Below are 26,659 nucleotides of genomic sequence, written 5' to 3'. Positions count from 1 at the left end.
TCGTTCAAGGGTCAACTGTATTAATTTCAGGTGTATAATATAAAGATTCAAAATTTGTCTATATAGTGAAGTGATCACCACAATAAGTCTAGTTAATATCCATCTAGTTAACATCCACTAAACTTAGTCTATTTTTTTATTAAAAAAAATTTTGAGATGTTTAGATTTGCAGATTCAACTTTCAGGAAGAGTATTAATTCCTTGAAAAGTCTGAACTTAGGGTACTATGTTGCTAAGTGGTGGTAAATGCCCTGGATGTGGGACAATTGGTCTTCCTATTTATGGAGGCAGAAAATACAACCATCTATTTTCTAAAACTTCCTTCAAGAAACAAAAAGAATTCTTTATTAAAGCCTAAAGCCCACTACAAAGATTTAAGGAAACAAAAACCTAGATATATTTCCACTCTTTTCACAATAATCCGTTCTCAATCAAAGCTTAGACTAAACTTGTCTTATTCCCACACATGTCTAGATAATATTTTCTGCATTGTCCTTATAAGTTGTGAGCTAAATTTTTGCTAGAATCGAGTTTGTTTCCCAAGCATCAGATCATTTGGCTTTAAAGCCAGTGGTAGCTTTTCCTAGGTACTGGCTATGAGTTTCGTAACAGATACCATCTGACACTGCTCTCCTGTGCTTTAGACTCATACCCAGCTTAGGGTCACATATTTTAACATGATCCAAGGACATCCACATTCCAACGACTGAGAAGTTCACTCCAAAATGACCAAATATAGACGTAGCAGAACCACAAAGACAAATTTCAGCCAGTTAGATCATTTCATCTAGGACTAAGCTTTGGTATAAATTCTTCATTTGTGGCAACATTGTTACATTTTAATTCATGGATTAGTTCACAATTAGTTGTTGATTTAAACTTTACTCAAAAGACTTTGTTAAATATTTTTTCATTGTTGATAAAAAGAAAATGTCTTTTTTAAAAATTGAAGTATAGTTGCTGTACAATTTTATATAAGTTATAGGTGTACAATATAGTGGTTCACACACACAAAAAAAGGAAACCATTGACAAAACGAGAAGACAACCTACTCAATGTGAGAAAATATTTGCAAATGATATGACCAATAAGGGGTTAATATCTAAGAAAAATGTCTTTTAAATCTTACCTTTGCTATAGCTAAAACTTTACCATCTTTTCTTTAAATATTTAAAATATTATATCCATATTTTCCTAGAACAACCATAATAGTCAAATTTAAATTATTTGCCATAGATAACCACTTATTAAATATGGGAGAAAAGAAAGCAAAAGTACAAGTTACTTTTTAATCTACTATAGGTCAGAAACAAAAGCTTAATGAAAAGGAAGTAATTTTATAGAATGAAAGAGGCAATCTTTTAAATAGTTGAGCAACTAGTTAAATACATTTTTATGCTACAAATTTGCAAATTTATGTTAGAGTCATTTTTCAGCAATAATGTGGCATTCATTATCAAAAAAAAATTAGGAGATCTTATTTTCTTTCAAATAATAAAGCATTTATCATTTTTATTTCTACAATGTTTGCTGAAATTTTAATAGACGTGCTATGGTTGGTTTTTTTGTCCTTTTCACTCTCTTTATTTCTTTCCTACTTTAGCAATGGTTGGATGGGAGTCTTTCAGCAAAAAGTTAGTCTCTGAGAGATGATCAGTGTTAGTCTGAGAATTTCTTGTCTCATAAGCAGGGCTCCAAACAGAAAGGGTGAGTGAGGGCTGAAATATAGCCTATACTCTGTGTGTCAAGCCCTACCTTCATGTGTGGTTGCAGCTGAAATCCCAGAGGAAGGGGTGCCTAGCTTTTAACAGCTTTATTGAGATATAATTCACATGCCAGAAAATTCACCATTTTTAAGTGCACAATTCAGTGGATTTTATATCACAGAGTTATGCAACCATCACCACTATCTGATTGTAAGAATATTTTTATCACCCCGCCCACCAACACCAAAAACCAAAAACCCCTTAGCCATTAGGAATTACCCCCCTTCTCCTATCTCCTCTTCCCCCAGCCTGGCAACCACTAATCAACTTTCTGTCTCTGTGGATCTGCCCATTCTGGACATTTCATGTAAGTGGAATAATAAAATATATGGCCTTTTGTGTCTGGCTTCTATCACTTAGCATAATGTTTTCAAGATTCATCCATGCTGTAGCATGAATCAGTTCGTCATTCCTTTTCATTGATGAATGGTATTCCATTGTAAGGATATACAACATTTTATTTATCCACTCATAAGTTGATGGACGTTTGGATTGTTTCCACTTTTTGACTTATGAATAATGTTACTTTGAACATTTGTAAACATATGTGTTCAAGTCTCTTGCCTATACACCTAGGAGTGGAATTGCAGGGTCAAATGGTAACTCTATGCTTAAACTTTTGAGGAACTGCCAAACTGTTTTCTAAAGTGTCTGCAGCATTTTATGATCCCAGCAGCAATGGATGAGAGTTCCAATTTTTCCACACTCTTACCAATATTTGCTATTATCCGTCTTTTTAAAATTTTAGCCATCCTGGTGGGTGTGAAGTGGTATCTTATTGTGGTTTTGATTCATATTTCCCTAATGACTAATGATGTTGAGCATCTTTTCATAACGCTTATTGGCTATTTGTATATCTTCTTTGGAGAATTGTCCTTTCAGATATTTTGCCCATTTAAAATTGTCTTTTATTTGTCTTCTTACTGTTTATTTGTAAAAGTTATTTATATATTTTGGATATGAGTCCCTGATCATATATATGATTTGCAAAACTTTTCTCCCATTCTGTGAGTTGTCTTTTAACTTTCTTGATAGTGTCCCTGGAAAAGCACAAAGGCTTTATTTTGGTAAAGTCCCATTTATCTCTTTTTCTCTTTGGTTGCTTGTGCTTTTGGTGTCATATCTAATAACTCATTGCCTAATCCAAAGTCACAAAGATTTACTACTTCTATGTTTTCTTCTGAGAATTTTATAATTTTAGTTTTTAAATTTAGGTGTCTGACCCATTTTTGAGTTAATATTTGCATATAGTGTGAGGTAGGAGTCTAAATTCATTCTTTTGCATATGGATAGCTAGCTGTTTGATTCTGCACAAAGTCACCGTCTGGACTGGTGGTGAGCCTGTTTAGGTCCACAATTAAAGAAGATGAGGGCTTCCCTGGTGGCGCAGTGGTTGAGAGTCTGCCTGCCGATGCAGGGCACACGGGATCGAGCCCAGGTCTGGGAGGATCCCACATGCCACGGAGCAACTAAGCCCGTGCGCCACAACTACTGAGCCTGCACGTCTGGAGCCTGTGAGCCACAACTACTGAGCCTGCGCGTCTGGAGCCTGTGCTCCGCAACGAGAGGCCGCGGCAGTGAGAGGCCCGCACAGCGCGATGAAGAGTGGCCCCCGCTCGCCGCAACTGGAGAAAGCCCTCGCACAGAAATGAAGAACCAACACAGCCAAAAATAAATAAATAAATTTACTTATAAAAGTATTTTCAGATTTGACATTTATCCAGTTATTTATACTTCAAAAGTAGGCCATCTAGATATCTAATCATGTCACTGAAATAATGTAACTTCTAGAACTCTCTAAGCCTCATAATTCTGACAGTATATCAACTGTTTAAAGACATGATTTTTTAAAATAACATTTTCAACCAAGTTGATCATGTTCATGGATCTAATTCTTTACTATTAATTTTTGATCTCTGTATCATGGGGCTCTCCAAGCATGTGTTATCTGGTGAGTTTTCACAGTATTCTATAAATATATTTACAGTTATGGTTTTATATCTAGTGAATGAATCACTCTTCATGAGGCTGGTCGCTACAGAAATTATGCCTGACACACAAAGACAGTACATAAATATTTGTTGAAGGAATGACTCACCAGTAAGATAAGTAACAATTGAAATCACTGTCTTACTTTTTAACACAAAAACAAAAACAAAAAGCAAGAAGAAAGACGAGGACGGAGGGTGCCAGAGGAGAGCACAAGAGCAAGTGAGCACTTAGAGGGCAGGAGATAAAGGCTCGACTAATTCCTATCAGCTGGACCTGTGACAGATGATTACTCAGCTCTCTTTGCCTGGGGGACGCTGAGGCTTTGTCTTTCTTACAATCCTAGACAACGACAACAATGCCTGCCAACAAATTAACCAATAACCATTCGACAGAGAATAAATTAGTACATAAAGGCATATAAGACACAACGAATGGAAGATTTTGAAATAAACTGTAATTCTCATGACAATTAGAAACACAGCAAAGAGCTCTAAGTCCCAGTTTTCTCCGATCTCTGAGTATGGATGGATAATTTAGACCTTCCCCAATGGCAAGAAAGTAGCCCAGTAGTAGGCACTGTTTAAGTCCTCTCTGGACCCCAGAGTTGTATTTCAGCCTGAACCTGCAGCATTAATGTAAATTTCAAATACAAGAAGTGGATGTTGAGCGCTGATTATGTGGACCAAAAAATACACAGTTACGGGGAACCAAAAAAAAGTGACTTTAGAGATAATCATTGCCCTTAAAAAGCTAAGAAAAGTGTTAAGTTGGAAAGGAAAGAACAACAATTCAATGTTATAACAATTCAATGTTATAAGAACCAAAAAAAAAAAAAAAATGATTTTGGAGATAATCATTGCCCTTAAAAAGCTAAGAAAAGTGTTAAGTTGGAAGGGAAAGAACAACAATTCAATGTTGTATAATAGTAAAATTGGGATGTGCACAGTGGCCCAGAAGAAGGCTGGTTAATTCTGTGGGGCGTTTGGGGTTGGAATTCCTAAAGGGCAGATCAAGGTAGCAGGAAATTCAGGATACGGGTGAAGGGTGGTTTGTGACGGGATTCATACTAGTTAGGGAAGGAAGAGATTCCTGGAAAGGAGCTGATGAATTAGAAGGAAGCAGATATATCCAAGGACTGGAAATTTACTAAAGGGGGGAAAAAAAAGCATACACAGCAAGTGTGAGGAATGAGAAGAAATTAAGAAGTCAGTGTCTTCAGAGGCTCCCCCTGGCCTTCCTGGTCACTGTACATGGTCATATTCTGGATCTAGGATCAGAGAGAGAATTCTTTCTGAGCTCCAGATAATGGCCATGGGAGAAATTTACTAAAACAGAGTTAAGGTTAGGTTTAATCATGTAAAAGAGTTCAAGGAGCTGAGAAGATAATTTGTTAGATGAATCTCACATATGAACTTTTTTTTTTTTTTTAGGTCAAGGTGAGTTTATTGTCCAAATAGCATAACCTAATTGCGTCCAAAACCATTTTCAAATCCATCTTTAAGCTAGTCAGAAAAGCAGGTTATTATTTTTAAAAATCACTTCACACTGAACAGATAGGACATCTGAAAAGGCAGCTTGACTGTACCATGTTACCATCATGGCCAATACAACGTTTTTTCCCCATACTTCCTAAAAACCTTCCGTGTATACTGATCGTGTTACTTCAGCACTTGCTCGCATGCCGACCAAATAAATACCCACACCTCTTACAGAGTACATGGTGAGAGAATAAAATCGACTGGATATGGCATCACACTCATTTTAAAGCAAAAAAAAAAAATTATAGTAATAGTAAAAGAAAGTCCAAGACGAGAAACTGTAACACAGAGGGAGAGAGAGATCTGAGGTACATGGTAATGAACATAATGGAAAAAATCCAATGGCCCAGTGATCTGCCAGGGATTTCAGAGTAGGCCAGCAATTTAAAAAAAAACAAAAAAACAAAAACACGAGAACTTTTTTTTTTTAAAGGATAGGCACCTGTCAAAATACACTGGCTACTGTAATGGCTACAGTCAGTAAGGCACTTTTTTCCCCAAAGTAGGCTGCAGGCAAAGGGATAAATGTGGCAGCTCCAGCATGCGTGTGTATGTTTGCCGATGGCTTCTGGAAACCTAAGCCAAGAATCGGGTCTGACAAAAAGCCAAGTGGGATGAGGAAGCCATACACATACATCCTCTTGAATCTCCCGGCCCTATTTTGTACAAACGGGTGACAGGAACTGCCCCAAGCCCCCTGTGCTCCGTACCTACGGAGCGCCTGCTGGCTGAAGACGCTCTCAGCACTAATTACCGTCTCAGCACTAATTTCCCTTTTAAAGCTGTTCTCAGGGTCGGACTGTCTCAAAGATAAACAAAGAGGAATCCTTTTGGCTTAGAAGCCAGCTGGCTTACTCAGATTTCCTCCCCATTCTTACCTCCCATTTCCACTCCACCAATATTCTCTTCCTGAGCTAGAAAATCATTATTTGCATGAGCTAAGGTGCGAGTCTATTTCTTCTCCCAGCCCTGCCCCCTGTGGCCCGTGGAAGGAAAATTCCTCTGCCCTCTTTGAGAAAGTCATCCAATGCTGCTACCGTCCTAACCCGGCAGTCCCGGGGCTCCCAGGGCAGCGTGGACATGGCCTTGGGACCGGGCCGCAGCCCCTTCGGTTGGGAAGCCCCCGATGGCCGCAGCCGGGGTGGCGTCCCCTCGGAGCCACGCGTGCCCGCCTCGGATGCTGAAGGAGGCCAAAGGGGGACCAGGCTGGGGGACGCAGGGGGCTGCTCGGTGGGGTGGTGCCAGTTCCGGAGGACAGCATCCTCGGACAGAAGCCCCTTCTCTCAGCCTGGGGCGGAGGGGGGGCATTCGGCTGAGGCATCGGTCCCCTGCCCTCGCCTGCAGGCTTCTCGGCTGTTAGGGACCCGCATCACATACGGACTTTTCATTCATTCAGAACCGTGGCAAGAGTTGGAGGAGAAAAAAGAACCTCATCGGCAATTTATCATATTTGTGGAATAACAAACTTAATCTTACAAAGATTCAGCAGACGGGTGGAGGGAGAGTGTAACATGTAACCGGAGGGAAGAGATGTCAGGGTAGGAGGGACGGCAGCTAGGGACAACTTTACCGACATGCATTAGAGTCCCTACGAACCGGAGTTTCTTTCCAGTCCTTTTCAGGTTCGGTGACAGAATGCAAAAGAAATATTCTTCCCCTCTCGCTTTGCATGTTTCTCTCTCCACTAAGTGCCGCCCCCTTCATTATCTAAAAAGGAACAAAACTATCCAGGTTGGGGAAGGTTCCAGATCATCAAATGGTTGTGTTTAGGGTCTGGCGGTTGGGAACTTTTCAGTAGGCTCGGGGATTCTGCATTTCCATTGGTGGGAAGAGAAGATGGTAAGGCAAATAAAGGTAGGTAGAGATTTATTTGTCCGGATAGATACAGAGACATTTGTGTGGCTACAGAGACAACAAAAACCATTATCAGAAGGACACATACTTCAAGTTATTTTTCCGGTGGCAATAGCTCTTTGTATGAATCAGTGTAGAGGATATATATGCCCATTTTATCGGATCTGAAGCATAATTTTTACGGTTTTCATTTATTATAGAGGTTTACAGTCATTACAGTTTTTACTTTTATGGTGTACTCTTTGTCTCATATATGGATTTTTTGATGCCAAGGCCGCCTTCGGGGACAAAATTCCCTATTATGATATATGGGAAAATACGATCTGCTCTGTAATGTTGCTTTATGTACAATTTCTAAGGGCAGAATATGGCAAAGGATATCTGCATAATTCAAATCAAAAGAAAAAAATTCATTGGTACTCAATTCCGATAACTGCTTCAGTTCTTTCTTTTACTTAGGAAACATACCACAACGGCATACTATTTCTTAATTATGTTCCGGTGTTTAGCACCAACCAGAAATGTAGAAAGGATAAGACAGACAATCTTTAGGGTAATTTAAATGCTTAAAGTCTTGGTTCTCAAACTTAACATGCATAAAAGTCACCTGAGAAGATTGTGCAGATTGTAGATTCCCAAGTCTCACCTCCAGACATTTTAAGTCACGAATTCTAGGATGTGACCTGGGAAAATGCATCTAATAAACAGGCCAGTTGATTCTGATGCAAGTGGTCTTAGGCCACATATCAGGAAACTCTGGCTTAAGAGAATGTGAATACTTACAGAGCCTATGAACCACAAGCAGAAAGCAGGAGAGATCCACTCTCTGGCATGGATTCCACAGTCAATCCACATGGCATTTTTGGACTTTTGTTCTTTTCTAGAAACCTGCACAGAGAAAATCAAAAAACAGTAATAAGAGGCTTCAGGATAATAACTTCCATATATATAGTGCTTCTACTTAATCCTTTTAGCAAATCTATGAAATACCCATTATTCTCTGCATTCCTTTGAGACTTCTCAAGGGAAATTAAAAGCTGGTGTGATTAAAGGATAGTAGCTCAGGTCACATAGCTGGTGAGGGTTGGGACCGAGGTCTGAAGCCAGGACTCAATTTAAAACTCTTTTTTCTTTAACTTTTTTTTTTTAAATGTTTAAAATTTTCTATTGAAGTATAGTTGATTTAGTCTTGTGTAAAGCTCTTTTTATTCCCTCACAATCCCTTTGCGATACCAGAGCTGCATGAGGTGGGTGTAGAAGTAGACACCAGAGAGCTAGTGTTTCAGGCCATACCTTCACACTCTAGTCAGAATTAAGTGGTTATGTGTTGGGTGCGCAGCTTTCTGTGGGAGGGGTGGGACAGAGAAAGGCTTGGGAGAGGAAAGTCAGTGGTCCAAGATAAACTTGGATTCCCTCACCATTTTCCCCGGGTGCACACTCTTAATGTGTAGATTATTTCCCTATTTCACACAAAAATAAGCACACGTCTAGCTTCACACCAATTTATTACCAACAGGTCTGGGGACAGAGGCCTCATTCTGATTTACTGTCTGGGGGACTAGCGGAGCTTCCAGCTTTCTGGAATAAGAACTCCCAACCTTTCCTCCATGATAGGCTTTGATGTCTTTAGAAGAATTCTCAAAAACATCTCCAAACATAATGAATCGTAATTCATTTGCTCTTAAACATTAGTTAGGCACACATTTTAGAGTATGGAGGGAAGGGAGAAGAGTGTTGCAAAATCAAACAAATGTGTGGGGCTGGAATTCCAAAACAAGAAAAAGAGAGAGTTCGATTTCTAAATTGCCATTTACGCCGCTCAGGGAGGTTCTTCTGAACTAACCCGGAGCTAGTGATAGCCGATAAGAAGGCAAGTGAGAAAGTCAAATGGCTTTGGCCACAAAGGGTCAACTTGTACAAAGAGGAGAACGACCCAGCTGATTTAATCTACTCAGTGTAAAAGGAAATCCTGAGTTGTCTGCACTAGTTGCCTTACTAGACCTTCTGTTTAACTGTGCTGAGCAAATTCTCTTGGTGTTGGTCCTGACACTGGGAAGATGGAGGAATCCCAGAGACTCACATGATGTGCACATCCTTGGTTGGGTATGATTGGGAGTAATGCATGCAGAAAGCATGGTTTTCCAACATGTACATTAGGTCCCGGAAACACAAGTTCCAAAGAGTACACACAACACAGCTGAAAGTAAATGTCATGGGTGGGTAGGCCATGATTACATGGATCCAGTCTGGTTGACCAACTCGGCTGCCAAGAGGACCCAATTTTCCTACGTCTGCCTTGAGTTTGCACTGCAAGTTCTTGTCAGAACAGATGAAAACCCAGAAATCCTGAGTCAAAATCTTATCTTTGGATGATTGAAGAGGCCCACCTATCACAATTTAGATAATGTTGGGAAACTATGTATAAATTAAATGTTCCTAAATCGGATGTATTTTTCCAATGATTAAATTTTTTTCCAGAGCTTCTTTTTAATTTATTTTATTTTATTTTTTTTCTTTAGGGGAAGAGTGGTTAAAAAAACAGAACTGCAGAATTAGAAATTAACAGGCAGGAATTAGTTTGGTTTCATGGCTCCCAAAATTCTTCCTGTGGCCACATTCACTGACTTTACTAAGGCCTATTTATTCAACTGAAAATAAAGAACCAGACAGGTGGTGACTGAAGCAAAAGCTATCATATCAGCCCTGCTGCCCAAAATCCCAGCATTGCCCTGGTTCCTATCCTTTCCTAAGTTTCGTTGTTCAACTCTTTCTTTGGTTCTAAAAACTGTATCAATGTCAATATTTGTTCAATCACAGATTCCCCTACTCTTTTTTTTTTTGGCCTAAGTCAGTTAGTCAGAGGTGGTGGTGTTAATAAAACAGGATTTGAAATTTAATCTAGACCACTCCCCTCATTTTATGAAGGTAGGCATTGAAGCCCAGGAAGGATAAATGGCTTATGTATGTCACAGAGTTGATACTCTTAGACCAACACTACATTAGTAAAGGAAAAAAATTTAAAGGTAATAACCAATCCCTAAATAGCTGGATATTAAAGTTGAGGAACACTTATAATACACATATTTCCAGAACTCAAAAAAAAAAAAAATCCAAGTAATAACAAGCACTGCTGGAGAATTAACACATCCCCCAAAGTTGAAAGGCCAACGACTCTTCCCACAACATACCTTTAAGACATAAAGTGGGTACTTCTCATATGAGGATCCAATGTGGATTTTTTCAACCATATCAGGATACCACTCAGTCATAACTTCTATCCAAGAATAGATCTATCAGAGCAGAAACCAGCAGTCACAGAGCAAGTTCAAAGCATTTTCCTGCCAAAGGAAACAGACCACTTCTTCGAGGAAGGGCAATCCCTTGAAAACACTTGTATGTGGAGAGAATGAGGAACTAAAACACTTGGGGCAGGGTATTTCTTCTGCTGTTTAGAAAAATCAATAAAGCTAAAGTTTTGAAAAATATCAAGGTTTAGGGAAAAAGTACTAAGAAACTTACGACAAAGTAGGAAAAGATAATCTTCAAAGCAGCGCTCCTTAAGTTATTTTTAAAGGCTCATCACATTGAATCCCTGCCTCTGTGTATGAAATCCTCTTTACCATTCAAGAGTTCATTTCTATATGAGATTTTTTTTTTAAATATTCACTTTTCAAGAGTAACCTAAGGAAGTCCTGGGCACTGTCTTTGAACAGGATCAATCGAGGTGCCATTATTTCTTACTGAAGACCTGTGGACTCACAACAAGATCTGTGAAATGATGAGAAGCAAAGGGGAAAACAATCTGGAGAAAAAAATTTCTCTTCTACCCAGGGAAGGAGTTTGATTCTGGACCTCTCTCCTGGGTGGAAGTCTAGTGGCCTGTGATTCTGTCAAGATTATAATAGAAAGAAAAAACAAAAATATCTGGGTCTGACTTTAGGCTAGTGCCCACCTGGAAGCAGGCATTGAATGATGGAGCCTGGCCGTGTTTTAATGTAGACCAACTTCTCAGGGGCCATTTTTAAACTTTTACACCTTCTGCAGTGGGAATGACCAACCCATGGCCTATCTCTGGGAACTTTTCTAGAGGTAATTTCAAATAGCAATCCTAGCTGATGGGAACGGGAGCACCATTTACCCTTGGATCCTCTTAGAGGAACATAACTAGGGTGAGTGGTGTGTGGGAGTGGTTGTCTCGTGCCGAGAGTTCAGATGCTCCTGGAAGGCCTACCTGCTGCCAAGTACCAGTGCTGTCAGTGTCTGAGGTGCCGGAAATTTAACCATCAGGGATCTCCTCACTGGGCCTCTGTTTACTGTGTTACTCCTCTAAGGCATGCATACACCTGAGAGAACTACTACATCAAACTATTTTGTGTTACAGCATTGATGGTTCAGTAGAATTCCTCCAACAGGGAGGCTGTGTTATATAAAGGCAGCTTTACGGAAAACTTTATTCATTTCACAATCTGCGGTAATGATGGTCACATCCTTTGAATAACTCTCTTCTTTTGCCATTTGTTTTAAGTGATGTTTTTCAGTCATTTGTTTTTCTCCCCTGCAGGGGATCACTTAAAATTTCCTAGTGAGAGTCAATGACAAAAGAAACCCCTCTTGCCCCTCAAGCGAACGTGTGGTGAGGACTGAAGGAGAGATCAGTGTTGAAGGGGAAGAAAGGACTTGGCAGGATTTCCGGGGAGCAAGATTGCCATGGTTCCTACAAACCTCTTAGAAAGGATTGGGCGCGGGAGCGAGGAGAGGTCCAAACTGTTTTCTGGAACGTCATTGTGATGAAATGAATTGTGTCCCCCCTCAAATTCATATGTTGAAGCCTTAACCTCCAGCACGTTAGAATGTGACTGCATTTGGAGATAGGGCCTTTAAAGAGGTAATTAAGTTGAAATGAGGCTGTTGGTGTGGACCCTAATCCAACCTGACTGGTGTTCTTCTAAGAAGTGGAGATTAGCACGGACAAAGAGACGCCAGGGATGTGCACACACACAGAAATGGCCGTGTGAGGACACAGCAAGGAGGTAGCCATCTGCAGGTCAAGGAGAGAGGCCTCAGAAGAAACCAGACCCGCTGACACCTTGACCTTGGACTTCCAGCCTCCAGAACTGTGAGAGAGTAAACTTCTGTTGTTTAAGCCACTCAGTATATGTCACTTTGTTATGACCGACTAATACAGTGTATGACAAACTAATACTTTTTTCCTCGCATGTCTTTCCAACTCTTTCCTGGGGTGAGGGTAAGAAAAAACATAAGCCCTTTGAACAAAGTATTTAAAATATACCAGAAAAAAAAATTTTTTTAATGTTCATATCCTTTATTTATTTATTTAGGCTACACCGTGCGGCTTGTAGGATCTTAGTTCCGCAGCCAGGGATTGAATGTGGGTCCTCGGCAGTGAAAGCACAGTCCTAACCACTGGACTGCCAGGGAATTCCCAGAAAAATGTTTTTAAATACCTCTGTTTAAGGCATTCCACTCTTCCCACCAAACCCAACACAGCATTGACACAGTTAGTTTCTCCATTTTCAAACCGTGCCTACCCAGCCTCTCAACTCTGGACCTCAAGTTTGCTCATGCAGGGCTGATGTAGGAGGCTGGAGGGAGGTGGTCTAGGTAGAATAGACAGAGGCAAGGTAGGAGAGAGAAAAGGAGAGGGCTGCAATTTTAAGATCCCCGTCAAACAGCCAGGTACATCGATTCTAGAAGCACACTGAGTTCTGGTTTAACTAACTGGAAAAGAACAGATGTTTTTGAAGATTCAGTAGAAAACTTTCTCATTACTTAAGCCTTAGATGTCTTAAAAATATGGATATGGTTCTTAACAGTTTCTGGGTACCTAGCCAAAGATGATAAAAAATACTTATATTAAGGCATATAGCAGCAGACTCCTATGAAAGAATAGAAGGTATCAAGGGATTTGTACTACTTGGAGTATATTATATTGAAAAGAAAGTGCTCCAAGGGGTTCAACTAACAAATATGGGGAAATGGCTCTTAGAGTATGATGTGAGAGCTTACTGAGGCCAACTGAACATGGATATCTTGCTTAGGTTCCCTCTAGAAAAATCAGAACCTATAAGTACTAATAGGAAAAAAACCAATTTCTTAAATATTAAAACACAGGCATTATCAACATTATTATTATTACTATTATTACTTAAATAGGTTCCTTCTGAGAGGAATAACATGCACTTAAACACTTTATTGCGTACTAAACATAAGTGAATAAATTCCTTTAATTCAGTGAGATAATATGGCGATTATCCAGTAAGAGTACAATTAGGATAATGGTCTAAGGAGATATGATTAATTGGACTGTTAATTTTTTTGTGGCAGTTTCAATAGAAAGGCCCTATTTTCAATTTCCTGTTGTTCCTTAGAATGCAGTGTTACTCCTAACAGAGATACTCTTAGCTATGGACAAACAGGCTGCTTAGAGGCAATTTCCAAAATATGACACAATCTTCCCAGGGAAGATATCTACAAAAGGATGAATTACTTCTGTATAATCAACCTAATTGTGATTTTTTTTCACCCTCTTCCACCAATTATGATTCTCTAATAATTTCCCATGGCTGAAATGGCAACGCTCGTTAAACGAAAATGGGAATTTTCAAGAGAAACGTGACAGCTTACCTCATTTAGTGAGTGATACTGTTCATAGTAGGAGGAGGAGGCCCGGGGGCTGATGGTGTCATTGGAAGTCTGCTGCCGGATAAGATCTTCCACATTTTCCAACAAGACCCTGGGTTATGAAACAGGGCGTGAGCTGGTTTCCAAAGAGGGCTCTGATTTTCCTGCATGGCCCATTGCAGGCACAACAGGTGAGCAAGGGGGAAAAGTCACTAAGAAATCTAACAAGCACAAGGTGAAAACACCGCCAGCTAACATTATGATAAGCTGAAATACACAAGCCCTCTGGGTAGAGCCTCATGGGCATTGGAGGGATAGTGGCTCCTATGGGGTATGTTTTCAGGGCCTCCAAAATCTCACCCCTTCTCCAACATTATGAACATTTCTTGACTGTGACTCATTAATGTGTTCTAGGTGAACATACAGGTTAATGGACAATGTTTTCCAATCCAGAGGAACACTGTATTATTCTGTTTTCAGTTAAGGACCGAGGAGAAGCAGAAAGCCTTTTCTTTTTATTTTTCCCTGTGAGTCACTGACATACACCAGATGCATGTATAGGTATATATATATGCATGTATAGGTTCTGCGTGGCCAAAGTTGGTCAAATCTCTAGAGAGATAAGAGCACAGGAATAGGGAAGGTACAGGAAAGTGATCTCATTTAATTTCTCTTGCAAAGGATCACACAGTTAACTAGGCACAAACATCTTAATTAAGACAGACTGAAGCCATTCTGTCACCTGGGATGAACAATTGAAAGTTAGCTGTCATTCTAATAAAGCTTTATTTACTTTTACTTAGGTCAGGGGGTAAAAGCCAAGGCTTTGACATCAGAAAGGTCTGAGTATGACTCCTAGCTCTGCCACGTTCTAGCTGGCTGACCTTGAGAAATTCCTTTGAAAATGTTTTTCATACGCACAATGAGGATAGCATTTACTTCACAGGATTAAATAAGGATTAAATGATACAATGTATAGAAAGGCTCAGCACCTTTCCTGGAAGGCAGAAAACACCAATAACATATTATTAATAATAATCATAGTGTATTATCCAAAGGTTGCCCATTGATACATAGAAGAGAGCATGGCCTCCAGGAAGTGTCAGGGCATCAGAGGGACACTGGTGCTTGGGCAATGATACAGAAAGGAGACTCCAAAAGGAAGAAGGCATGAACTCTGAACAGAAATCATACCTAATGCAAATTTTAGTTTAGGGCCAGACATTCCAGAATGTTCACTGACCTTGTGAAGGAAGCAAAATCTCCTTCAGCAGCTGCTTTTTCAAGAGATACCACAAAGCCTACTAAAGTGAGTGACAATTTTGCTCCCCGAGTCCAGGCACAGAGTAGAGGAACTATAAGAAGGAAGGAACCGGGAGGAACGGTAAGAGTCCTTTTCAGATAAGGGACCAAGGTCATGAGAGGTAAACCACTTGTCCAGGGTCACAGAGCTAGCCCCTTGGGCTCCATCACCAATCCGTTCCAGAGATTTCCATGTTGCCATGTTTAATGTAAGTATTTATTTTTCCAGGAAGCAATGACACCATCCACTAGTAAAATGCATCATAGGTGCTTAGAATAGCTGCTCAGTAAATACGGAATCATGCCTACCTGAACGGAATTCTGCTCTCATTTAAATGGGCTTTCACGTTGCTTACATCAGACGCATTCACAAAAAAATGGACTTCTTTTCTCTTCGTAATAAATTCAGCTGTTACTGGCTGCCAGAGGACAATCTGCAGTTTCAAGGGGGAAAATTGATAAAAACAAAGACAGTTTTTCACATCATTCTCGTCTGTAGCTAAAGCCATAAAAGGGTTTTTATAATGGAAATAAAAATGACATTCCTGGTCACTGGTCCCCATTTACACATGTGGTAGTGTAAACATTTATTTTACAGAGGGCTTGTTTTATTCTTTTCTGTAACCCCAGTGGCTAAAGAGGGCCTGGAACTTACTAGGTACTCAATAAATATTTGGCGAGGCAATGAACTAATTAATGAATTCATGAATGAATATATTTATGGCCCAATGTAGAACTGGATGTGTATGTCAAATGTTTAAAGAGAAATGAAAGTTGGTCTAGAAAGAAAGTCGATTAAATGTTGCTTTTTTTAAATAAAAATTCCATATCCTTGATACTATTATGATGTTAGTGTCCCTTTCCTTTAATTTAATTGCCTTTGGGAAATGTCTTCCCATACATAATATTTACATTTTTTTCCTATTTTACTGAGCTTTTTTTAAAGCACTTTCACACTCATTGCCTTTGATCATTATAATAACATTTTGCCATAAACTAAGCAGGTGTTATTATTTTCATTGTTCAGATGAAGAAATTAAGGCTCGAAGCTAAGTCGCCTAAAATCACACACCAAGAAGTGGCAGAACAAGATCTAACTCCTGAATCTCGGATGCTTCCTCTGGCAGTATTTCCTCTGTCCACGGTGTGGTGGCTGTGAGGACGCGCCGGGCAGCTCTTCTGTTGGGAGAGGCTTAGTTCACTAACCTTCCCCGCTGTTGTCCCTCTTGATTCCCCCCCCCCCCGGCTTCTCCAGGGCTGCAGCCAGCCAATGACAGAGCACTGCGGGTGTATTATTGCAGCCCCGTTCCTGCTAGATTAGGGTTTCCTCTTACAGATGTCTTTGGCTTAAGGACTTATCATGGTCCAGCCAAACCTTCATTGGGACTGCCCTGTGGTCTAGAGGTTGTCCACGCACAACCCTCCTTTCTGCACACGTGTCAGAGCTGCTTGATGGTCTGTGGGTACTCTCTGCCACCTCCAGCTCCCTCCTCTTCATCCTTCACAAGCAGCCCCCCTAACAAGTCTCTCACATCTCTAATATAGTTTTGACCTCTGCTTCTCAGAGAGCCCTAACCCAACAACCATGGAGCCATCAATATTCTATCAGGATATTTTGTAATGCATCAGTTTTCTATTTTCTGCGGAGTTGAGTCCCAGGCATGAAAATTTTAATAAATTTTTCTCTGTGTTTTTTATGCTTACACCTTGGTTAAGTATTATTGCTTTTTAAACAAAGATCTACTGGATTTCTGTTACTGTAGCATCTTTGTAAGTACCCCCCCCCTTTTTTTTTTGGTGCTGAAACCCAGGAATGAACCAGTAAGTTCATACTTTCAATGCCTAGGTACTGTCATGTAATTGGCTGAAAAGCCAATAGTACAAATGAAGACAGTTTGATTTGGGGAACCAGTAAAATCATGTGATTATGGGAAGGAGGAAAACGTTACAAGGAGAGGGGTTTATACCAGCTGTATATAAGTCAGACGACATAGAGGAGAGAACATGGCACACCAGACTTGTATAAAATATAAACAATAAGAAGATAAATGAGGGAGAAGTTACCTCGTATGTTGTAGTAGTATTCTGCAGAATTTGAACTTGCCTGGAGGTTCTAGGAAGAGCAGATAAAACCTGGCCACTGGGGGAAAAAAATAAAACAGGATTTTGATATTAAATAAAAAGTGAAAATAAGATAAATTATATTGGGAGGGGCTTCTAGGAAATTGTAAAAAGGAAACAAAATGTTGAAAGAAAAGAGGACCTCACCACAGATTTCAAAATAACCTTAGATTTTGCTTCCAGTCAAGATGGAGAAACAGGGACCAAGTTTACCCTCCTGCCTGAAACAAATAAAACACTGGACAATGTATATAAAAGAATGTCACTCAAGAAATTGAACATCTGCAATATGATGAAACACTGTATCCTGGATTGGGTCTTGGAACAGAATCGTGGAAAAACTGGTGTAATCTATAGAAAGCCTGCAGTTTTGTTAAGAGTAGTGTACCAATGTTGGTTTCTTAGTTTTAACAAATATACCATGATAATATAAAATGCTAACAACAGGCGAAACTGGGTGCACGGTATAGAGAAACTCTCTGTAATATCTTTGCAACTTTTCTGTAAATCTAAAAATATTTCAAATAAAATTTTATTTAAAAAATAAGACAAAAACATGTAATGAGAACTCCAGAAGCACAAAAGGTTATGATAATTTCTGCTTGTCATTATGAGCAAAGGCTTCATGGAAGAGGTAACTGGGTAAGTAAGCAGTGTAATGGCAGACTGGCAGGAGACAAAAGAGCATTGTTGGGAAAATGGCAAGCTGTTTATTTTTGCCAAGTGTAGGATTTAGGTGTTTAGGGCAAGAGAAGAATGGTAGCCAAACAGAAGTGAGTTTGGAAACTTATGTTAGTTCTCCCCTAGAGAAGTTTTCCAATGCACGCTGAGAAATTTGGCCTTTATCTAGTAGGCAATTAGGAGTTAAGAAAGTGACATCATTTGACTTGTGATTTATAAGAATAATTTTGACACCAAGGTGGAGGATGGTTTATTTTGGAAAGCCTGATTAAAAGATTCTAAACTCTGGAAATAAGCCTATGGAGACTTGATTATCAAAAGAGAGAAAGAGGAGCTCCCAGAAACAATAGATTCAGAGATTTGGTGCCAATCATTGGTACCGTTAAGTGTAAACTATTCAACCAGTGATAAATGACATATGTCCAAGGATATGTATCACAAGATGATTCATAGTAACAATAACTGGAAACCACATGAGCGCTTATCAGTAACAGCATTGTTGAATGTTGGTGATGTCTCCACATTCTAGAATGTTTTGTAGCCATTATAAAGAAAGAGTTAGTTAAAATAGCTAACTTGGGGGAGATTTACATGATGCATTAAGAGAGAGAAGCAAGAAGTGAGTGGAGAATTGTAAGAAATATTATCCCATTTTTGTAAAAAAATAAGTTAGAAAGAAAAAGGAAACTTATAAGTGTTAAAAGCAGGAGAAAACAGCCTCATCCACGAGAGAGCAGACAGCAGATGCAAGAAGAACTACAGTCCTGCAGCCTGTGGAACAAAAAGCACATTCACAGAAAGATAGACAAGATGAAAAGGCAGAGGGCTATGTACCAGATGAAGGCACAAGATAAAACCCCAGAAAAACAACTAAATGAAGAGGAGATAGGCAACCTTCCAGAAAAAGAATTCAGAGTAATGATAGTGAAGATGATCCTGGACCTTGGAAAAAGAATGGAGGCAAAGATCGAGAAGATGCAAGAAATGTTTAAAAAGACCTAGAAGAATTAAAGAACAAACAAACAGAGATGACCAATACAATAACTGAAATGAAAACTACACTAGAAGGAATCAATAGCAGAATAACTGAGGCAGAAGAACGGATAACTGACCTGGAGGACAGAATGGTGGAATTCACTGCTGTGGAACAGAATAAAGAAAAAAAAATGAAAAGAAATGAAGACAGCCTAAGAGACCTCTGGGACAACATTAAATGCAACAATATTCGTATTATAGGGGTCCCAGAAGGAGAAGAGAGAGAGAAAGGACCCGAGAAAACATTTGAAGAGATTATAGTCGAAAACTTCCCTAATATGGGAATGGAAATAACCACCCAAGTCCAGGAAGCGCAGAGAGTCCCACACAGGATAAACCCAAGGAGAAACACACCAAGACACATAGTAATCAAATTGGTAAAAACTAAAGACAAAGAAAAATTATTGAAAGCAGCAAGGGAAAAACGACAAATAACATACAAGGGAACTCCCTTAAGGTTAACAGCTGATTTCTCAGCAGAAACTCTACAAGCCAGAAAGGAGTGGCATGATATACTTAAAGTGATGAAAGGGAAGAACCTACAACCAAGATTACTCGACCCAGCAAGGATCTCATTCAGATTCGATGGAGAAATCAAAAGCTTTACAGACAAGCAAAAGCTAAGAGAATGCAGCACCACCAAACCAGCTCTACAACAAATGCTAAAGGAACTTCTCTAAGTGGGAAACACAAGAGAAGAAAAGGACCTACAAAAACAAACCCAAAACAATTAAGAAAATGGTCATAGGAACATACATATTGATAATTACCTTAAACATGAATGGATTAAATGCTCCAACCAAAAGACACAGGCTCATTGAATGGATACAAAAACAAGACCCATCTATATGCTGTCTACAGGAGACCCACTTCAGACCTAGGGACACATACAGACTGAAAGTGAAGGGATGGAAAAAGATATTCCATGCAAATGGAAATCAAAAGAAAGCTGGAGTAGCAATAATCATATCAGATAAAATAGACTTTAAAATAAAGAATGTTATAAGAGACAAGGAAGGACACTACTTAATGATCAAGGGATCAATCCAAGAAGAAGATATAACAATTATAAATATATATGTACCCAACATAGGAGCACCTCAATACATAAGGCAACTGCTAACAGCTATAAAAGAGGAAATCGACAGTAACACAATAATAGTAGGGGTCTTTAACACCCCACTTACACCAGTGGACAGATCATCCAAACAGAAAATAAATAAGGAAACACAAGCTTTAAATGACACAACAGACCAGATAGATTTAATTGATATTTATAGGACATTCCATCCAAAAACAGCAGATTACACTTTCTTCTCAAGTGCACATGGAATATTCTCCAGGATAGATCACATCTTGGGTCACAAATCAAGCCTCAGAAAATTCAAGAAAATTGAAATTTTATCAAGCATCTTTTCTGACCACAACACTACGAGGTTGGAAATCAATTACAGGAAAAAACTGTATAAAACACAAATACATGGAGGCTAAACAGTGTGCTACTAAATAACCAAGAGATCACTGAAGAAATCAAAGAAGAAATAAAAAAATACATAGAAACAAATGACAATGAAAACACAACGACCCAAAACCTATGGGACACAGCAAAAGCAGTTCTAAGAGGGAAGTTTACAGCAATTCAATCTCACCTCAAGAAACAAGAAAAATCTCAAATAAACAATCTACCCTACACTTAAAACAACTAGAGAAAGAAGAACAAAGAAAACTCAAAGTCAGTAGAAGGAAAGAAATCATAATGATCAGAGCAGAAATAAATGAAATAGAAACAAAGAAAACAAGAGCAAAGATCAATAAAACTAAAAGCTGGTTCTTTGAGAAGATAAACAAAATTGATAAACCCTTAGCCAGACTCATGAAGATAAAAAGGGAGAGGATGTAACTCAATAAAATTAGAAATGAAAAATGAGAAATCACAACTGACACTGCAGAAATACAAAGGATTATAAGGGATTATAAGAGACTATTACAAACAACTATATGCCAATAAAATGGACAACCACGAAGAAATGGACAAATTCTTGGAAAGGTACTATTTTCCAAGACTGAACCAGGAAGAATTAGAAAATATAAACAGACTTAACACAAGTAACGGAATTGAAACCGTAATTAAAAATTTTCCAACAAACAGAAGTCCAGGACCAGATAGCTTCACAGGCAAATTCTATCAAACATTTAGAGAAGAGCTAACACCGATTGTTCTCAAATTCTTCCAGAAAATTGCAGAGGAAGGAACACTCCAAAATTCATTCTATGAAGCCACCATCACCCTGATACCAAAACCAGAAAAAGATATCACAAAAAAAGAAAATTATAGACCAATATCACTGGTGAACAGAGATGCAAAAATCCTGAACAAAATACTAGCAAACAGAATCCAACAACACATTAAAAGGATCATACACCATGATCAAGTGGGATTTATCCAGGGATGCAAGGATTCGTCAATATACGCAAATCAGTCAATGCACACTAACAAATTAAGGAGTAAAAACCATATGATCATCTCAATAGATGCAGAGAAAGCTTTTGACAAAATTCAACACCCACTTATGATAAAAACTCTCCAGAAAATGGGCCTAGAGGGAACCTACCTCAACATAATAAGGCCATATATGACAAACCCACAGCAAGCATCATACTCAATGGTGAAAAACTGAAAGCATTTCCACTAGGATCAGGAACAAGACAAGGATGTCCACTCTCGCCACTCTTATTCAACATAGTATTGGAAGTCCTAGCCATGGCAATCAGAGAAGAAAAAGAAAGAAAAGGAATACAAGTTGGAAAAGAAGAAGTAAAGCTGTCACTATTTGCTGATGACATGATACTATACATAGAAAATCCTAAAGATGCCACCAGAAAACTACTAGAGCTAATCAATGAACTTGGTAAAGCTGCAGGATACAAAATTAATGCACAGAAATCTCTGGCATTCCTATACACCAACAAGAAAAAATCAGAAAGAGAAATTAAGGAAACACTCCACTTATCATTGCAACAAAAAGAATAAAATACCTAGGAATAAACCTGCCTAAGGAGGCGAAAGACTTGTACTCAGAAAACTATAAAACACTGATGAAAGAAATCAAAGATGACATAAACAGATGGAGAAATATACCATGTTCTTGGACTGGAGAATCAATTTTGTGAAAATGACTCTACTACCCAAAGCATCTATAGATTCAATGCAATCCCTATCAAACTACCACTGGCATTTCTTCACAGAATTAGAGCAAAAAATCTTACAATTCGTATGGAAACACAAAAGACCCCAAATAGCCAAAGCAATCTTGAGAAAGAAAATGGAGTTGGAGGAGTCAGGCTCCCTGACTTCAAACTATACCACAAAGTTACAGTAATCAAGACAGTGCGGTACTGGCACAAAAACAGAAGTATAGATCAATGGTACAGGATAGAATGCCCAGAGATAAACCCATGCACATATGGGCACCTAATTTATGACAAAGGAGGCAAGAACATACAATGGAGAAAAGACAGCCTCTTCAATAAGTGGTGCTGGGAAAACTGGACAGCTACATGTAAAAGAATGAAATTAGAACACTACCTAACACCATACACAAAAGTAAACTCCAAACGGATTAAATAAAGCCTTAAATGTAAGACCAGACAGTATAAAACTTTTAGAGGAAAACATAGGAATAACACTCTTTGACATAAACCACAGCAAGATCTTTTTTGACCCACCTCCTAGAGTAACAGAAATAAAAGCAAAAATAAACAAATGGGACTTAATTAAACCTAAAACCTTTTGCACAGCAAAGGAAACCATAAACAAGACAAAAAGACAACCCTCAGAATGGGAGAAAGTATTTGCAAATGAAACAACAGACAAAGGATTAATCTCCAAAATATACAAACAGCTCATGGAGCTCAATATCAAAAAAACAAACAATCCAGTTAAAAAATGGGCAGAAGACCTAAATAGACATTTCAGCAAGGAAGACATACAGATGGCCAAGAGGCACATGAAAAGATGCTCAACATCGCTAATTATTATAGAAATGCAAATCAAAACTACAATGAGGTATCACCTCACACCAGTCAGAATAGCCATTATCAAAAAAGCTATAAACAATAAATGCTGGAAAGGGTGTGGTGAAAAGGGAACCCTCCTGCACTGTTTGTGGGAATGTAAATTGATACAACCACTATGGAAAACAGTACGGAGGTTCCTTAAAAACCTAAAAATAGAACTACCATATGACCCAGCAATCCCACTACTGGGCATATACCCTGAGAAAACCATAATTCAAAAAGAGACATGTACCACAGTGTTCATTGCAGCACTATTTACAATAGCCAGGACATGGAACCAATCTAAGTGTCCATCGACAGATGAATGGATAAAGAAGATGTGGCACATATATACAATGGAATATTACTCAGCCATAAAAAGAAACGAAATTGAGTTATTTGTAGTGAGGTGGATGGACCTAGAGTCTGTCATACAGAGGGAAGTAAGTCAGAAAGAGGAAAACAAATACCATATGCTAACGCATATATATGGAATCTAAAAAGAAAAAAAAATGGTACTGATAAACCTAGTGGCAGGGCATAGAGGTAGGTATAGAGAATGGACTTGACGACATGGGGTGGGAGGGCGAAGCTGGCGCGAAGTGAGAGTAGCATTGACGTATATACACTACCGAATGTAAAATAGTTGGCTGGTGGGAAGCAGCAGCATGGCACAGGGAGATTGGCTCGGTACTTTGCAATGACTTAGAGGGGTGGGATAGGGAGGATGGGAGGGAGACGCAAGAGGGAGGGGATATGGGGACATGTGTATGCATATGGCTGATTCGCTTTGTTGTGCAATAGAAACTAACATGGTATTGTGAAGCAATTATACTCCAATAAAGATCTATTTTTAAAAAAATGGATAATCAACAAGGACCTGCTGTATAGCACAGGGAACTCTGCTCAATATTATGTAACAACCTAAATGGGAAAAGAATTTGAAAAAGAATAGATACATGTATATGTATAACTGAATCACTTTGCTGTACACCTGAAACTAACACAGCATTGCTAATCAATTATACTCCAATATAAAATAAAAAGTTAAAAAAAATAGAGGCTGAATTTCAATTCCGCATAAAGGAAATCTTGTGTTGACTAGAAGATAAGATGCTTGGGCATTTTTCAAATGTATTAGAAGACAAGAAAGTAACAAAGTTAGTCAGCAGAAGGAGAAAGAAAATGTAAAGGTAAAAAACGTGTTATCTAAATGCGTCTCTTTCTTAAGGAGAAAAAAAATTAAGGAAATATAAAAAATAAATTAGGAAATGTGGAGGAGTAAAATTATGGGGATATAAATTTACCATAAAATATATTAATATGTCCAAGTTCAAATTGTGGTGAGCTGGACTCTTCCTATCTCAAGTATGACAAAAGTGCCAACACAACAGAATCAAATAATGAGATGGGGTCAGTCAGAGGCTATGCAGCCCAGGCACAGAAACTGGTTTTAACCACACAGGCTAGTTGGGTTTTATCAACAGGATGCTGCAAAGGCCCACAACAAAACCAGACTGAACCAGCTAGATCCTAGAGGGCAAAATAGGCTAAAGGTCACTGCTTTCCTGAACTTGATTTATCTCTGTGTTTGTTTCAAAAGTACCTGGTGTTCGGCAGAGATGTTTTGCAGCTGTACTTTGAGAGATATACAACGGTCAACCGCCCTGAACTGGCTCTGACTTGACCACAGGAACACACCTACATAGATGAAACCTGGAGTTGTCAGAGAATGCGCTTTGCTTCATCAGCATGCTTAGATCTCCGCCCTCAGGGGGGGATTTGTACTCTGCTGGCACAATTTGTGCCGTGTGCAGAGGACCATGGAAGACTGCGCATGCCTGGCTGCCCCTGGAAGTCTCCGCCCCCTTCCTCGAGCCCTGATGACCTCTCTGCCTGCTAACCCTTAAAATTCCCTTACTGGCCTCCCTTCTGGGAGAAGATGCCTTTAGAGCTCGAGCTCCCCTTCTCCATTCTCTGGCCATTGAATAAAAGCCTGTCTTGCTTGCCCCAAACAGTTTCATCATTGGCAGCACAAACCTGAGCCGGAAAGAGCTCCCTGACCCAGCCAGGGGGACTTCGGTTCAGCCGGGGCCCCAAGAGGGGGGCGCCTCACATCTCATTCGGGAACAAGATCACCTTATGTAGAGCTTACCATGTTTTCAAATCAGTTTCCTGGCTCCGTGCCCCCGTAGTCAGAGAGAGGATGTGAAAAGTGGTCAGAGGGGAGACGGGGGGAGAATTTGTGAGTATATTTCTTTGCATCAAATTGTTGCGATTCTGTGAATCCCCACTCTCCCAAAGGGGATGAAGTTTGGGGATGTTACTTCCTTCAACTCAGCCTAGTGGGAAGGAGGATGGGTGAGTCTAAGCATGTTTCCTCAAGTTTACTGACACAAGCACCGGTGCCTGACTTGCTCCTGAGAAAGCTAAACCTGCATGGGCTGGCCTCCAGTTGACTAGATTAGCCATTAATATCAGAGGAAAAGGCACTTCATGTTATGTATTCATTATGGCTCAGATGCCGTCCAATAGCGCCACCTAAAGGGGTGGAGAGCTCACAGCAGCAAGAACCTGGAGGTGAAGGCAAAATTCTTAGAAGGAAAGATGGGAGTCACAAGTGGCTACCTAGAAACAGCTGCCTCTATCCTGGTCTGCAGAATTCCCCGGCAAGGGAATCTCAGAAATCTCTAAGAAGTTAACACCCACGAAAAGGACTAATGAGAAAAGGAGTCAGGTGTGTGTGTGTGTGGAGAGGGGTGAGGAGTTGTTTTCCTACAAAGACTGAGATATTTGAATAATGCCTTGGTTGGAGTAGACATTCTAGTTTCTGAATTGAGGTTTGCATTTCAACATGACCCAAGGACCACCAATTACTTAAGAGTGGGCTAAAAAGCCATAGAATTTTCTAACTTTCCGTGCAAGGGCGGGGAAAGATTACTCTGCCACATAGAATATATTGGGGCAATGGGAGATGAAAAATAAAGGCGTGGGGTTTTTTTGTTTGTTTTAATTTTTATTGGAGTAAAGTTGATTTACAATGTTGTGTTAGTCTCAGGTGTACAGCAAAGTGAATCAGTTATATATATATACATATATCCACTCTTTTTTAGATTCTTTTTCTATATAGGTCATTACAGAGTATTGAGTAGACTTCCCTGTGCTACACAGTAGGTCCTTATTAATTATCTATTTTATATATAGTAGTGTGTATATGTCAATCCCAATTTCCCAATTTATCCCTCCCCCTCCCCCCCCATAAGTTTGTTTTCTATATCTGTATCTATTTCTGTTTTGTAAAGATGTGTTTTGATGATGACTCTGAAGGGATACAGTTACAGATGTAACCAATAACCATTTAGGAAAAAAAAAAGGCTTGCACCAAAAATAAAGTTAAAAATACAAGCACAGTGAAATAACAGGTCACTTTACACAAAAAGTAAAACGAGGCTCAAGGAGGGCTCAAATTGTTCAAGACTGCATGACTCCTAAGTAGCAGCTCTGAGGTTTCAACTCAACTCTCCAGCTCCTGAGCTTTTAATACCTAGGCAACATTTCCTCTGCTGCTTCCCCTCTAAGAATAGGATTGTGCTCCTCAAGGTCTGTTCCCTGCTATGGTTTACAGGGATGATTCACACTTGCCATAACTCTGAAAGATTATTTTTGAATTTA

At 39.3% G+C, this 26,659-nt stretch overlaps 1 protein-coding gene across 1 annotated transcript in view; it reads right to left on the bottom strand.

Annotated features, from left to right (window-relative positions):
- Positions 1-26,659, bottom strand: part of CPB2 (carboxypeptidase B2) — a 46,217-nt gene that overhangs the window by 15,958 nt on the left and 3,600 nt on the right. The window contains exons 2-6 of the mRNA XM_068526474.1: positions 17,159-17,234; positions 15,404-15,528; positions 13,796-13,904; positions 10,339-10,440; positions 7,934-8,038 (exon numbers count right to left, since the gene is read on the bottom strand). Coding sequence (XP_068382575.1) covers positions 7,934-8,038; positions 10,339-10,440; positions 13,796-13,904; positions 15,404-15,528; positions 17,159-17,234 — 517 coding nt within the window. The remainder of the gene's footprint in view (positions 1-7,933; positions 8,039-10,338; positions 10,441-13,795; positions 13,905-15,403; positions 15,529-17,158; positions 17,235-26,659) is intronic.

This window comes from Eschrichtius robustus, chromosome 18 (assembly GCF_028021215.1).
Source record: "Eschrichtius robustus isolate mEscRob2 chromosome 18, mEscRob2.pri, whole genome shotgun sequence".
Classification (NCBI taxonomy): Eukaryota; Metazoa; Chordata; class Mammalia; order Artiodactyla; family Eschrichtiidae; genus Eschrichtius; species Eschrichtius robustus.
This window is presented reverse-complemented; position numbering and strand designations above follow the sequence as displayed.